At 47.1% G+C, this 14,701-nt stretch overlaps 1 protein-coding gene across 1 annotated transcript in view; it reads right to left on the bottom strand.

The window, feature by feature from the left end:
* The window catches only part of tpm4a (tropomyosin 4a), a 39,527-nt gene extending 26,073 nt beyond the window's left edge, over nt 1–13,454 (bottom strand). Inside the window, exon 1 of the mRNA XM_063032509.1 lies at nt 13,217–13,454. Coding sequence (XP_062888579.1) covers nt 13,217–13,348 — 132 coding nt within the window. The 5' untranslated portion in view covers nt 13,349–13,454. The remainder of the gene's footprint in view (nt 1–13,216) is intronic.
* Nucleotides 13,455–14,701: the final 1,247 nt, after the last annotated feature.

Here is a 14,701-nt window from a genome sequence, read left to right as displayed (position 1 = left end):
GAATAACAGCACCACAGAAGGTTACCCAGGGAAAAGGGGTCCAGACTATATCAATACCAGATCAGCTCAAAAATACCTGCTACCCCACAGCCTTTTTAACCCAGACTGAGAGGTTACACCAAAGTTCACTCCTCATTCTTGGGCTGAGAAGGCTCCTGAGAACAAAGGGATGACCAAAAGTAGGCCAGGCCATTGCCTCATCCAGATACACCCACACCAATGAACTTCTCGCTCGCACCGCGCACCCCCCTCCCCATGTCACTCTTGCGCAAACATAACTGAAAACCCCAGAGGCTCACAACCACAGATCTCCGGAAACAGTTCCAGTTCCTGATCTCCAGAAATCTGCAGATTTCAGGGTCAACCTTTACCAGTGATTCAACTTAAGCTTTTAAGTTCTCTTAATTACATCCATCCACAAGATACCCAAGTGACCTGCATAACACACTCAAGCTTCCTTAACCTCTCCTCCCAACTTCAGTGGCCCCTGGTGTCCTGATGCCTGTAACCAAACACACTAAGCAGACTTGGTTTGCTCTATGCACGGAACTCGAGGCCAAGGTTCCTTACAATCTCACAATGATAATTCATCCCCTCTGCACCCCATTCAGCCAACTGAACGCCAGTACACTGGGACATCAGAACCCTCTGATGCAGTCAAGCCCGGGCCAGTCTGACTGACAGATGATAGAAAAGCATTTGCCACAATCTTAAGGATGGCATTAGGGATTCTGATCTTGGCAGGGGAATGAGGGACATTGTGAGGAGAAAGATGATACCAAGAGGCACACTTTCAATTAAACAAACAACACGATTCTGTTTTTTATGTGAATGTCTGTTCTGACTCCTTGCCATAACCTGCAGACTTACAGTAGATCAGCTTTCAACCACAATCCAGGACTGCGGTGGTGATAGGGCATTAAAGGCATGGTAACAGAGATAGGCACGTGGAATGAAGGTGCATGACTCATCACACATATCATTCACTGATAACCAAGCTGAATGTAGGAAATGGAGAAAGGAAGTGGAAAGGAAAAAAAGATAGTTGAAGAGGGCACAAAAAAGGCAGTGAAGTTCCCTGGGACTCGTTGATGGGCCATCACTTTTGTTTTTGATACCTTAAAGAGTTGGGTCAAAACTGAAAATTTACAGAATGTGGAAAGCAACACTACCAGCGAGGAAATGTTTTGGTAGAAGGATGGAAGGTAGACAAAAGAGTTTACAGGGTGAGATGGACCAGGTGCAGATCAGGGGGCCACACTGCTACTCCTGCTTCTGTTTTCTGTAAGGAACAGAATGGTCAGTAAAGCAAATGAGTTTTGCTAACAGTAGCAGGGCACACAAAAACGGGCAAGTTATATTATTCGAAGCAATTCTCCCTGTTTCATCAATGACCTTTTCTCCATCAGGGTTTGATGTTAGTGAAGGTGGGGAGGGTGGGACGCTCCCTGATGATTGCATTCAACTCCTCGTTCAATGAAGTAGCCTATGTCTGCAGGAGCAAAGCCCGGAGAGTCTCCAGTCACACATTGACAAGAGATTATGTTTACACCATGTGCTAGACAATGAGAGAGCACTGCACCATCTCCCCTTGGCATTCAATGAAATTTCCACTTTGAGTCCACCTATTGACCAGAAACTCATCTGGACCAAACATGGCTTGCTTGGTTATAAGCTATTTTACTCACTTTCTGACACCATCAAGCCTTTCCACCATCCAGAAACAAGTGATGGAATAGTCCCCACTTGCAATACTGCAGTAGACACTGGTCCTCAGTGACCTCCACATCTTACATTAGTGATCCACACCTCAAGTTCTTAGGAAGTGCCATTTCCTGGGAGCGGCTACCTGCCCGGTGTTAGAGCCTTGGCTGTAGAGGTGAATAGCAAAAGGTACTCCTTCACATAGGACTGTAGGATCTGTAAGGGGTGAAGAGTGAAAAATAACAATCAGCTAACACCTAGGCAGTCAGCCACTCCCAGGGAAACGCTCAGATGATAAACGTGAAGCCCATTCTGAGTTGAAAGGAACACTTGTGACTGCTCCTGCACTGCCCGGGCCCACCCCGCAACCAGCGCAGGCCGCGCCACTAACGGGCACTCCAGCGCAGGCCGCGCCGCTAACGGGCACTCCAGCGCAGCAGCTCCACGAAGGCAGGAAGCCAGATCCTATGAGAAATCCTCTCACTGCACAGCTGAAAACCAGAGGCAGGAAATGGCAGATACAAACTGTAGCAGGGAGGCCTTTGATTTTAGATAGTCTCTGCCAATTAGTTATTTAGTGAGAGATATCATTAGCTTAATAGGATTACTCAGTGCTCTCAGCACAAGAACAAACTGCAATTTCCGAAAGATCAGGGTCAGGCCTGCCCCTTCCTTCCTCTGACTGTCTCACTCATTCCTTATATGGTAATACTCAGTTTAAGGAGGGAAATCAGATAGAAGACTTGCACTAATCTGGCACCCGCATGATAAAGGCGGAAAGAGGAGGCAAGAAGCCCACATACCACAGATACCAATGCTCTTACATCTGTAGGCTTGTTAAATTGAAAGATCTCAAAGGATCTGAGAGTATTTCCACTCTATTACTCAAGTAACATTCCCGCCAATACACCCATCTCCCCATCAATTCTGTAAATGACAGAGCACTGATGAATGGGGCTGCTTTTCCCAGGAAAGGCCTGCGTATCCAGCCAACACGTCCTGCTTTGATTGCATCATACTCTCTTTTGTTATGAATTTCAGACAAAGTAAAAGTGAACACGAGCTTCCAGCAGCCATGGAAACAGTGGAGCAGTACAACGTCAGGTCGGATTTCTGCTCTACTTTAAGCAGTCTTCACACGAAGAACATTTCCCACAAACAGTAGCGCAAGGATTTAACACTCAGTGCCCCACAGCCTGGGAGAGGAGAACAGCTGTTGTTCGGGTTCACACAATGGCCCATGCTAAACGGCCAGGCCTGATGGAGATTTACCTTTACCCTATGTGGGCAAGGGGAGGAAGGAGCGTGAAAGGCAGGGAGAATATCTCCTGTTCCAGTGGACCTGATGATGGAAACAAGCAATGGCTTAAAATTCAGGCAAGATGTGAAGAGGAAGTTCCACATGAGCCAATCCTACCGAACAGAGAAAATTCTGGAGTGATGCAATTTCATCAGCTTCTTATGCAGAGGAGACAGTACTGTGGAATTAGCAACAGGAATGCTAACAAGCCACTCATCAACTTCACCAGAACTGGATGGAGCTGAATAACCAAATTCCTATACAATCTGGCAACAAGTAACAGAACTCTGAGTCAGTGGAAGGGATCGGGCTGGAGCCTCCCAGCTCAATGTCCAAGGTCAGGTGTGTAAGTATTTGCTGGGTGACTAAGGACAGGCATGTAAAGGGTCTGCTTTCATTACTGCATATCTAGCAAATGATCCAGAAAATTATTACAGAGAACTTTGAAAAGCAGTGCGCTGCAGAGCGAACGGGGCTGACTGGAAAGTGACTCACACAACGTGTCTGTTGGCTACACATTCTAACACAAAGATGCAGCCTGTAAGACCCTCTCGACCACATTTTCACCTCATTACTGACCCCCAGAAGTCAAGCCACATTGTTCAAATTCTCACCTAAATATTCTGTAAACAGTTACTCAGTTTTAGACTAGATCATGGAGCATAGGACTGTGGCTAGATTAGAGAAGTAAATAAGGGACCCTGCCCTCATGAGTGGGCGGCTTGAGGACCAGGGTGTAGTTTGGACAATAGGTGCAGGGAAGAGCGAATAGGGAGCAGTGTTGGGGCAGAGCAGAGATAGATAGATGTGACCTGGAAGTGGTGGGAACACAATCAAGTCAGGGCTCCCAAAGAGAATGGCACAGGCACCGAAGGTGAGACAATCTGTGGGTCTCAGGCAAGGTGGAGGAGTGGGAGTGAATGCCTTTGTGTCAAATGGCCTCTTTTGGGCCACAGTAATTCTACAATAAATGAAACTGCAACAGGTACTTCGGAAAAAGAAGTACCTTCTCACAGAATGTCAAGGCCAATCACCAATCCTTCCACCCCACAGATTTGGGGAATAGCAGGTCCATTGATCTGTTATTCTTACATTTCAGAAGTTTAGCACTTTCCCCAAAAATCTACAGTGACTACAGCATGTCACTATAAGACTGGATACAAAGCATTACTGCCAAGACCTACAATTAGCACAGCAAGATATTCAGATAAAGAAATCATGGAAACTCCCAAAACTGGAGCGAGTGTGTATGTAGGGCTGGCCCTGTAACCTGCTTCGCTACGCACACCTTTATGTACTGGGTGCTCCCTCAATGCTGTTCCATCTGCAATGTTTACATTCCTTCAAGGATAGATGGTGCCCTTGGTTCAACTCTTCTGAGTAAAGCAACATTAGCTTGGTCTACATTATCTCTAAACTCTTAACGAATGCATAACAATCATATCAGCAGTCAACTTCCCCGACTGAGAACACAGCCAAGAACACGCAAGCCTCCTTTACTCCACAGTAAGAGCAAGAGACTGGAGATGTTGGGATCTAGAGGAACACAGCAGGTCAAATAGCATCTGGGGCAGTGGGGGTGTGGTGCTGTTTCGCCTTTCCTGCTCTATCACTCCTCTCCAACTCTCTGTTCTGATGCAGCGCTTCGAACTGAGATGTTGGCAATTCCTTCCCGTCCTCCCAGATAGTGCTCAAGCCACTGAGTTCCTCTAACAGACTATTTGTTGTTTTGGAAAATACGACTGCAAATATCAAGGCTGGTGGCCTTCTCAGCATTGATTTGAACCATGAAATGCTGGTGCAAAATTGGAAACTCAAAACGCTGGAGGAACTCAGCAGGTCCTGATGAAGGGTCTCGGCCTGCTGAGTTCATCCAACATTTTTGTGCATTGTTCACGAATACCAGCGTCTGCTACGCTGAAAACTCTTTCTGCTTTACTCCTGTGTGATCCAAGGCCCCACCTACTTTTGCTGCCACTGAACCTAGCCGTTCCAATAAGCACCTGGCTGCCTGTCCCCCCCACCCCACTACCTGTACCCGCACCCACCATTGTGCCTTCAGCAGCCAACCATAACGCTCCAGAACTGCCCCCCCCACCCCAAAGGAGAGCTCTGTACTATGGGCTTTTATGTCCCTCTGCTCCAACACCATCCGAGCTGGGGCGGTGTGACTTATTTGATAATATTCCCAGGAGGTTTGAAGGCACCTGAATAACAAAGCTGCTGTATCAAGCCTTCAAACATTCAGGCCAAATCGTTTTCATCATCACCAGTTAAACAGTTACAGTGAAACTGATGGATCTACCAAACTCACACGAGAGCCGCAGGTCAAACGCAGGCCTAGGATCCTCAGAAGGATACAAGGCAATCTAAATTAAAGTGTGTAATATAGGTCAGAGCAAGTACTGAACATCCATTTTCTTTTAAAGTGAAAAATTAAAGTATTTTTTTTGTCAGAGACAGCCAGAGTCACTTGGTGTTCCCTGCTTTCATTGCCTAGGATTGGAAAGGAAACAAGGATGATTGGTCGAAGTTGGAGGCTTCAGGCACATAAAGCACTGAGGATGCGAACTTTACCCAATGATTATGAGGCTAGAGACTGATCTTCCATTTGTAGGGGAAATCAAAAATCTGGAGCCAAGATAGAAGGATGTTGCTACCGATGGCATCTATAGTCTACATAATGGGAAATCTGAGTCTCAGTACTCTCTCGTGATGGTAGTTTGAAGTCTGGAGCTCTGTGCAGAGTTGATATGAGCCAACTGCTCTCCCGTAGGTTCAAGCCAGCGATCAGCCCACCACTCCTCCAATACCCATCGTACCCAGGCCAGACTCCGGGTGTCATCAGTTAGCCGGATCGTTTGTCAAAGTGGATGCCAGTCACCAGAGAGAGTGATGAGCAGCGCATGGACGGGTACTGCCAGGGTTCCCTCTTGGGTACATTCTGGTGGGTGTAAGTACCTTACAACAGCACCTATACACTTGACTGGCTGGGCCCTACTCATCACAACCCCACAGAGGTTACGCAACAGCACTGAACTGAGGAAGGGAGCCCCCGCAACAGTTCTGGGGGCATTGGAGAGGATGCGGGCAGTTGCGTGGCTTTTGGTAGTCACGAGCCCAGGGAATGGTCAGTGGAGTGTTAGATTTTCAACATGACAGTTCGGAGAGGAAGCTCCTGTTCAGGTACGGGGGGCTGATGCTGGTGCCTCACTGACCCAGTCACCCTGTTCACCTCTGGGCCCCAGAGTTGTGCAGTGTTTACAGGTCCTCTGTGTGCTTTCTTTTACTTCCCACAAGTGCGAGGGCTGTCTGTTGTAAATTACGCTGGTGTATGCGAGTGGTAGAATATTGGAGGGGAGGGGTGGGTGTTGAGTAAATGGGAAGGTAGGTTACAGGGGAGACTAGTACGGAAAAGGATTGCTGTGTGAGCCAACATGGATTTGTTGGCTGAATGGTCTTCATGTGAGGACATGGAAATGCACATTCACTATAACACTGGTGTGCCTAGTAACGGCTGCCTCACACCCACAAGAAACTCCAAACAGATCCACACCAGCAACAGCCAGTAACACAATCACAGGAATCCACATGATCCAGTCTCATTTACCTGGGCCTCCCTTAGGGGAGAGGTGATATACTGGTCTCAGTTATAACCCCATAACCTGTACAATGATCACCGCCAACAGGCCCACACAGTCGAGTTTTAAATCAACTTCAGCCCCAGTTCTTAGCACCAGGACTAAGGGAAGGGGTGCCGCAAGGGGTGCATGTGGTAAACAGTAGAAACTGTACCTTGGGACAATGTACCCTGGGCAGCAGCTGCTTGGTGAGCTCAAAGCCACTGTTTGAAAACTGTGGCTGGCTTATGGTCACGTTGCAGGGATGGTAAACTGAAGGCAAACAAGCCCTTCCCCCACCAGCCCAGAGCTCTCTGAAGTTAAACACCAAATATAAATAAGGAACAGGATGCCTGGTCAAGTCTTCCTCAACCAGAATATGCGGGAAACCTTAACAGCTGGGGAGTTACTCATTCTTGCTGCCATCGCAAGGCTTCCGTTGTAATAAATTTATCAAACAATGCAGTTTCCTCAGAGCAGATCAGTAAGATTAACTATTTTTGTTACATTTGGGCAGGGGATGGGGTAGAGTTTAACACAATCGAGCTCTCCCTCAATATGCAGGCTGCGATGTGTCAAAGCTGTCAGGCACCACCCCTCCCTGCTCACTATGGCCAAGGCCCTGGACTGGGAAGGAAGTGCCATTGTTTGAAGCAGGAAAAGCTCCCAAAGGGCGTGGATGCTTTGGAAAGCAGTGAAAAACACCCCAGGGTTCTGAAAGAGGTAGTTGAAGAGATTGTGGCGGTATTAGTAATAATCTTTCACGAATCACTTGATGCTGGAATGATTCTAGAAGCCTGGAAAATTGCAAATGTCACTCTACTCTTCAAGAAGGGAGAGAGGCAGAAGAAAGGACATTATAGGCCAGTTAGTCTCACTTCAGTGGCTGGGAAGATGTTGAAGTCCATTATCAAGGATGAGGTCTCAGGATACTTGGAGGTGCATGATAAAGTAGGCCCAATTCGGCATGGTTTCCTTAAGGGGAAATCTTATCTGCCAATCTGCTGGAATTTGTTAAGCAAATAGTAGGCATTGTAGACAAAGGAGAGTCAGTGGACGTTGTGTACTAGGATTTTCAGTAGGCCTTTGACAAGGTGCCACACGTGAAGCTGCTTAATAAGATAAAAGCCTATGGTACTCCAGGGAAGATACTAGCATTGATAGTTTGGCTGACTGGTAGGAGTCAGAGAATAAAGAGAATGTATTCTGGTTGGCTGCTGGTGACTAGTGGTGTCCCTCAGGGTTGATATTGGACAGCTTCTTTTCACATTGTATAATCAACAATTTGGAATACAGAATTGATGGCTTTGAGGCCAGGTTCGGCAGATGTACAAAGGTAGATGGAGGGGCAGGTAGTGCTGAGGAAGCAGAGAGTCCACAGACAGGCTTAGATTGGGAGAATGGGCAATGAAGTGGCAGATGGAATATAGTGTATGGTATGGTCATGCACTTTTGTAGAAGAAATAAAGGATAGACTATTATCTAAACAGGGAGAAAACTTAAAAATCAAAGATGCATAGGGACTTTAGAGTCCTTGTGCAGTATTCCCTAAAGATTAACTTGCAGGTTGAGTCAGTGGTAAGGAAGACAAATGCAATGCTCACAACTGCACTGCTCCAAAGAGCCCTATACGAGGTCATTCTTACCCTCGGCTATTAAGCTCTATAATGAGTCAACCTATAGCTGGGTAAGTGATGACTCCCTCCTGTTACACCGCTATTAACCTGCTTACCACAGCTCTGTTTACCGCACGCTGTTATCGCAGACACCCTGCGCAATACTACCATCGCTTATCTGAATGGTGTGAATATGCACGCGTTACTGTATAATATTACAGTAATTTTTGCACTACCATCTTATTAGTGTGAACTTGGAAATCTTGTACACCCTATTTTTAAGGTAACTTTTTTGTTCTTTCTTCTAATATTTGCATATTTGTGCTCTTGTAACTTGTGACACTAATTTCCTTTGGGATCAATATCTATCAAAGGCATTGACCAGATTGTGAACATTGTGAACAATTCTGGGCTCCTTAGAAAAGATGGCTTTAGAGAGGGTCCAGAGGAAGCTCACGAGAATGTTTCCAGAAATGAAAGGGTGAATGTATGAGCATTTGATGGCTATTAGCCTGTAACGGCTGGAGTTCAGAAGAATGGGGGGGGTGGTTAGGGGGAGGAAATCTCACTGAAACCCTTTGAGTGTTACAAGACCTAGATAGAGTGGATGTGGAGAGGACATTTCCTACAGTGGGTGAGTCACAGCCTCAATAGAGGGATGTCCATTTAGAACAGAGATGAGGAAGAATTGCATGAGCCAATAGGTGGTGAATCTGTGGAATTCATTGCATTTAAAGTGGAGGTGGATAGGTTCTTGATTAGTCAGGGTATCAAACGTTATGGGGAGAAGGCTGGAGATTGGGATTGAGCGAGATAATAAATTGACCATGATGGAGCAGACTCAATGGGCTGAATGGCCTTATTCTGCTCCTATATCCCCCCTCATTGTCTATGAGGGGGGTCTCCAACCTCAGCTTTTGGGCAAGACTAACTTGGGCATGCAGAGACTCTGCTGTGTCCAGTCATCCACTCCCAAGGCATTTCTCAGTATCACACAAGGCATCATATCGGCTGGAGACAGGTTTCTGCAAAGCTGGGGAACTCAGGTCACCAACTCAGTACTCCCAGCCATTTCTTTGGCACTCATGTGAATGCCAAATAATTCACATGAATTCCGTTGAGGGTTGGCATGATTCTGGAGCTTCCTCCCCATGGTAGCCATTTAATTGTCTGAAGACCAGATGTCCATTTCTGGCTGGGTGTGGTAGGATTTAGCTCCAGTTGATGCACTGGTTACAAGATTGCTTAATTGTCTACAACAGGCTCTTTAAGAACGCACTCAAGCGTTCCTTTCCTCGTCTGCTAGCTCATGGTTTCAGGTCAGCTTGCCACTGCCGCCAGACTGATCTTCTGCACTCCCCACTGAACCAGAGTTAACCCCTGGGGTTCGGTAGCCATGGTAGGAGAAAGGAAACATTGGGCCATGTGGCCACACATCATGGTGGAGTACCTTCCAACTACACTTGATGATTCTCACCAGTGCCAGCTCTGTACAGCCAGTGCCGTTCCGAGGCTGCTTCATCTAACATGGAGGGCACTCAGGATATAGATGGACTTTATTTTGACAGGTCACTTTCACCACATAGCCACAGCTAGATTGAGGTCAGGATTATCCTATGTATTATCTACTTCAGGCTCAGTCCTGACTCAACCAGTTCTGGTTCTGCCTTAGTAATGGGCAAAGACCCCACGAGGGAACACCCCGTGTCTGTACTATTCTCAGCACTTCATTCAGGAGTGGCACCAATTCAACAGCTGAAAGAGGACAGTGGGTCAGGAAAAGGCTCTGAGCTCTTGAAAGCTATTTGAGCACAACTTTAGTAGTGCAATACCGAATCTACGGGGAGACCCTTGAGCTCAGGAAGGCTGCGGAAGTACGATAAAGCCATCAACCTCTATTACAGTCACTGTCGTGAATAAAGTGCTGATCTTAATGGAAACCAATAAGTGGGGGACCGAACAGCACTGTTGCATGCTGCAAGTCCTGTATAGTGGGCCCCACAGTCCAACCCCAGGAAAGTTCTATCAAACGGATGGTGACAGTGGGAGAGAGCTGCTGATTACTTCATCCCATCTGCTTGGCCTGAATTCAGCTCCATACCATAGGGGCAGAGGTCAACATCCCACCTCCTATGCACTGTAGTTCCATGTGCCTCCTGCTCTGAGTTGTCCAGACTAACACAGCATCACAACAGCAGGGGGAAGCAAGAACTTCAGAACATCAGGATTCAGAGTTTTGAACCCAGCAGATGAAAGATCATGCAATTACTGGCACACACCGGGCTATGGATTCTTGTTCTGCTTTGGAAATTGCTGCAGGACATTCCACATCAAACCAAGAGACTAATAAGTTTTGAATCGCACTGGAATGAGAATGTCTCCCCCTCAGGATTGCATTATTTACTGTACCTTATATAAAAATGCAGCCCCAGCCGGTGCTGGGACAACTGGTGAACCCAGAGGTAGATGACCCTAGGGACCTGTTCGGTTGCAGAATGGGGAGCGTCAAGCTGGGATAGGGAAGTCTTAGCTGGGAGTGAAGGTGCTGTGGTGTGACTTGTGAAAAGTCTGGCCTGGGGAAGTGCTACGTGTACACAACATGGGCTGGGATAAGGGGTGTTCAATGGCAACAAGTGGATGAGAATTCCACTTATTTCAACTTCAGAGTGACCAGTCACCAGCCTGATACCATGGGTCTGGCTCTGTGTCCAGACTTCCACATAGACTAACACAGGCAATTCTCCCAATGGTACTTTCCACACACTTCCTAAGAACTTTACTAGGCATGATCTTGCACCAAACGCTGCCAAGACCTTGCACAATGCAGAGGGGTCACATGGGTGAGCAAGAATGGGGCTAGCTCACTAAAGCACCAAGAAACTTCTGACTGATAGGACAACCACACCTCAGCTTTACTACCTGTCAAAATTCTTCCAACCATCCAACTTTCAAATTATTAACAATTTTTTCCCCCCAAGAGCTACAGCTGGCAGAGCTCATCCCGCAAGGTCAGGACATTCAAATGCTCGGAGCGCCAAATTTCCTGGGGCATGAGTACAAATACTAACACAGGCTCAATTTGGGCTTCAAATTCGCCTACGAAAATATCCACCCCACTGTGTCCAGAGTTCATGTCCCAGCAATTCACCATTCTAGCCTAGTAGCCCATCCCACTGACTGCATTCCACAATCTCCTCCCACACTATTTCACCACGTTCATTGTGTCAATCAAATGAATCTCTTTGTAGTGGTGAGTTGGACATGTAACCACTGAAAAGTTCTCCTAAACTCCTCATATCGGTGACTCATACTTTGGTCTGGATTTCAGCTCACATGCAGGCAGTTCTCCCATCTACCTTTTCAGAACATGGATCTGAACCAGCCACCCTTCTGCCTTCTCTTACTTACTGGACAGAACCATAGTGCTTTTGGACTCGTTATTCACCTTTGTGGCTGCACACCACTCAGGGCCTAGTCAAGGCTTGGCACAGGACACTGACCCTCACTGTGATTAGTGGCATCAGAGCACCATGAGCCATCATTTCCAGACGGCTCCAAGCACAGGCTGGCTTCTTTATTCACAGCAGCATGAATCATCTCACATTCACTCCTGGTAATTTCTCATCCCTCCCCCTTCTCTCTTTTTCTATTTTCTGGTGCCTCTCCTATCCCTTCTCTACTCCACACCTGTCCATCACCTCCCTCTGGTGTCCTTCCTCCTTCCCTTTCTTCCATGGTCTAACCCTATCAGATACCTTCTTCTTCAGCCCTTTATCTTTTCCACCAATCACCTCCCAGCTTCTTACTTCATCCACCCTCCCAAACACCCACATTGTCAAATGTATATCACACACCATTTCGTGCTCCTTCTCCTATCCCTCCATCTTATTCTGGCTTCAGGTCCTTTCCGGTCCTGATAATGGTTCTCCACCCAAACATCAACTGTTTATTCCACTCCATGGACACTGCCTGACTTGGAGTTCCTCCAGCATTTTGTGTTTCTAGCATCTGTGGAGTCATGTCTCTCTAATAACAGACCTCTTTCTATCTTGCCACTTTGTTATAATCTCCAAAACCATGTAGACTACAAATTTTGACACCCTACTTCCAAGTGAAGCAAGTTAATGAATGTAACTGGTGGAGTGACTCCAAGTGATTACTCTTCAAACTTGGACAATGGGAACATCTCACCCACCCACCGTCAAACTTACCCTTAGAGCTTGCCATCTACCCATTCCTCTGCAATTTTCGATCTGAGAGGTAAAGCATTGCTGAAACCTTGAACAGCAGAGGCCTGAGGGCAAAACTACCTTTACTTCACCTCTTTAGTTTCACACAGAAAATGCTGGAGGAGCTCAACAGGTCAGGCAGCATTTATGGAAAAGAGTATACAGTCGACGTTTCGGGCCGAGACCCTTTGAGTGTGCTGCTTTGAATTTCCAGCATCTGCAGACTTTTTCGTGCTTGTCCTTTTAGTTTGACCTGTTACTTCACAAAGTGCATTTCACCTCCCTTATCTGGTCACCGCACACATGTCCAGGTAGATCCGGAAAACGCCCAATTTTGAAGATTTGGTAAACTTAACCAAATTATCTGAACCAAAATTATTCGCTGACCAAGATGAGCAAAGTATATCAGGTGCCCATTAGCAAGTTGGAGCTTTGGCAGGCTGCGGAATGTAAATTAACAGGCATGGGTATCCACTTTTCAATTGGCCCCTCTTCAGTAAGTCTCGCTCCCTTCCCATTCCTCCCTCTCAACGTAGGGAAGCCATGTTCCTTGCCCCTCTATCCTGTCTCTCTCCTTTGCAGGGAGATAATATTTCCCCCGCCCCACCTCACATAATAAATTGGACAGGCATTAGGACCCTAGGGCAGCCTCTGCCGGCCACCGCCCTTCTCCGTGAGCGCCGAAGCATCCCTGGTGCTGACGCCGTGCATTGCCCCGGTCCCCCCGCCCGCGCTCTCGATACTAACTTGCTCCCGCAGCTGGCGCTCCGTGTCCAGCTCCCGCTGCAGCCCCTCGGCTCGGCACTCCGCCTCATCCGCCTGCTGCTGCAAGGTTTGGATCTTCCTCCGCACCGAGTCCAGTGAGGTAGCTCCCGCCATAGTTACAAGTTCGAGCGACCTGGCGAATGGACGGAACGCAGCTGTAGAAGGTGGGTGAAGAGCCGGCGCTTGCCCGGGAGACGTGCACCAATCAATGTGCAAAGGCGGCCGCAGCCGAGCCCGCCTCCCGATGATGTCAGCGGGGGGTCCCAGGCTGGAATATGGAACGTTTCTCCTTATTTGGGAAAGAGTGGATTAAAATAAGGGCAGCGTCCCCCGGCCTGGGGCTGCAGGAGCCGCCTCCCACACATCTGGCCAAAGCCCAGCAGCAAATAAACTCATCATCCCCCCACTCCTGATTCTCTCGTTTCTTTCACTTTCCACAGATCCAGATGTATGGAAAGTACCCTGGATTCACCGCTTTAGACCTAGCTCCTTTCCCCAGGTTTTTTGAGGCAGAATAACTATTTTAGGGCGTGGTCAAAGTTTCGCGTGCCCCGCCAGCAGTTATTTAAAAACAAACTGCATCGTGATTATAACTCTAAAATTTTAAAACGTAAATCTGAAATAAAAGTAAGGTACTGGAAGCAGGCAGTATCTATGAAGAGAGGAAAATAGGACACTTGAGCATCAGAACCGTGTGAAATTTGTTAACTTTGAGACAGCAGTACAATGCAGTACATGATAGTATACAAAAACTGTGAATTACATATATATATATATGCACCGCTCCTTGAAGATGTTTTGGTTACTATGGAGGTAGTATCCATTACAGAGCTAACTAATTTTACAGCTCTCTGCAGCTTGCTTCCATCCTGTGCAGTGGCATGCCCTCCCCACCATACCAGTCAGAATGCTGTCCACCGCACATCTGCAGAAATTTTCCAGTATTTTAGGTGACAAACCAAATCTCCTCAAAGTCCTAATGAAATATAGCCAGTGTCTTGTCTTCTTTTAGAGTTAGAACATAGAAAACCTACAGCACAGTACAGGCCCTTCGGCCCACAAAGCTGTGTCGAACATGTACTTACTTTAGAAATGCCTAGGGTTACCTATAGCCCTCTATTTTTCTAAGCTGTATGTAGCTATCCAAGAGTCTCTTAAAAGACCCTATCGGGTCTATCAGGTCACCTCTCATCCTCCGCCGCTCCAAGGAGAAAAGGCCGAGTTCACTCAACCTATTCTGATAAGGCATGCTCCTCAATCCAGGCAAGATCCTCTGCGCCGTTCCTATGGTTTCCACATCCTTCCTGTAGTGAGGTGTATGGATATGCTAGGTCCTTAGAGATATTAACACCTAGGAATTTGAAATTGCTCACTTTCTCCACTTCTAGCTCTCCATGAGAATTGGTGTGTTTTCTCTCGTCTTACCCTTTCTGAAGTTCACAATCAGGTCTTTGGTTTTACTGACAC

This window comes from Mobula hypostoma, chromosome 24, assembly GCF_963921235.1.
Source record: "Mobula hypostoma chromosome 24, sMobHyp1.1, whole genome shotgun sequence".
NCBI classification, from domain to species: domain Eukaryota; kingdom Metazoa; phylum Chordata; class Chondrichthyes; order Myliobatiformes; family Myliobatidae; genus Mobula; species Mobula hypostoma.
Note: the sequence above shows the minus strand (reverse complement) of the source record. Positions and strands in the feature narration are given on the sequence as shown.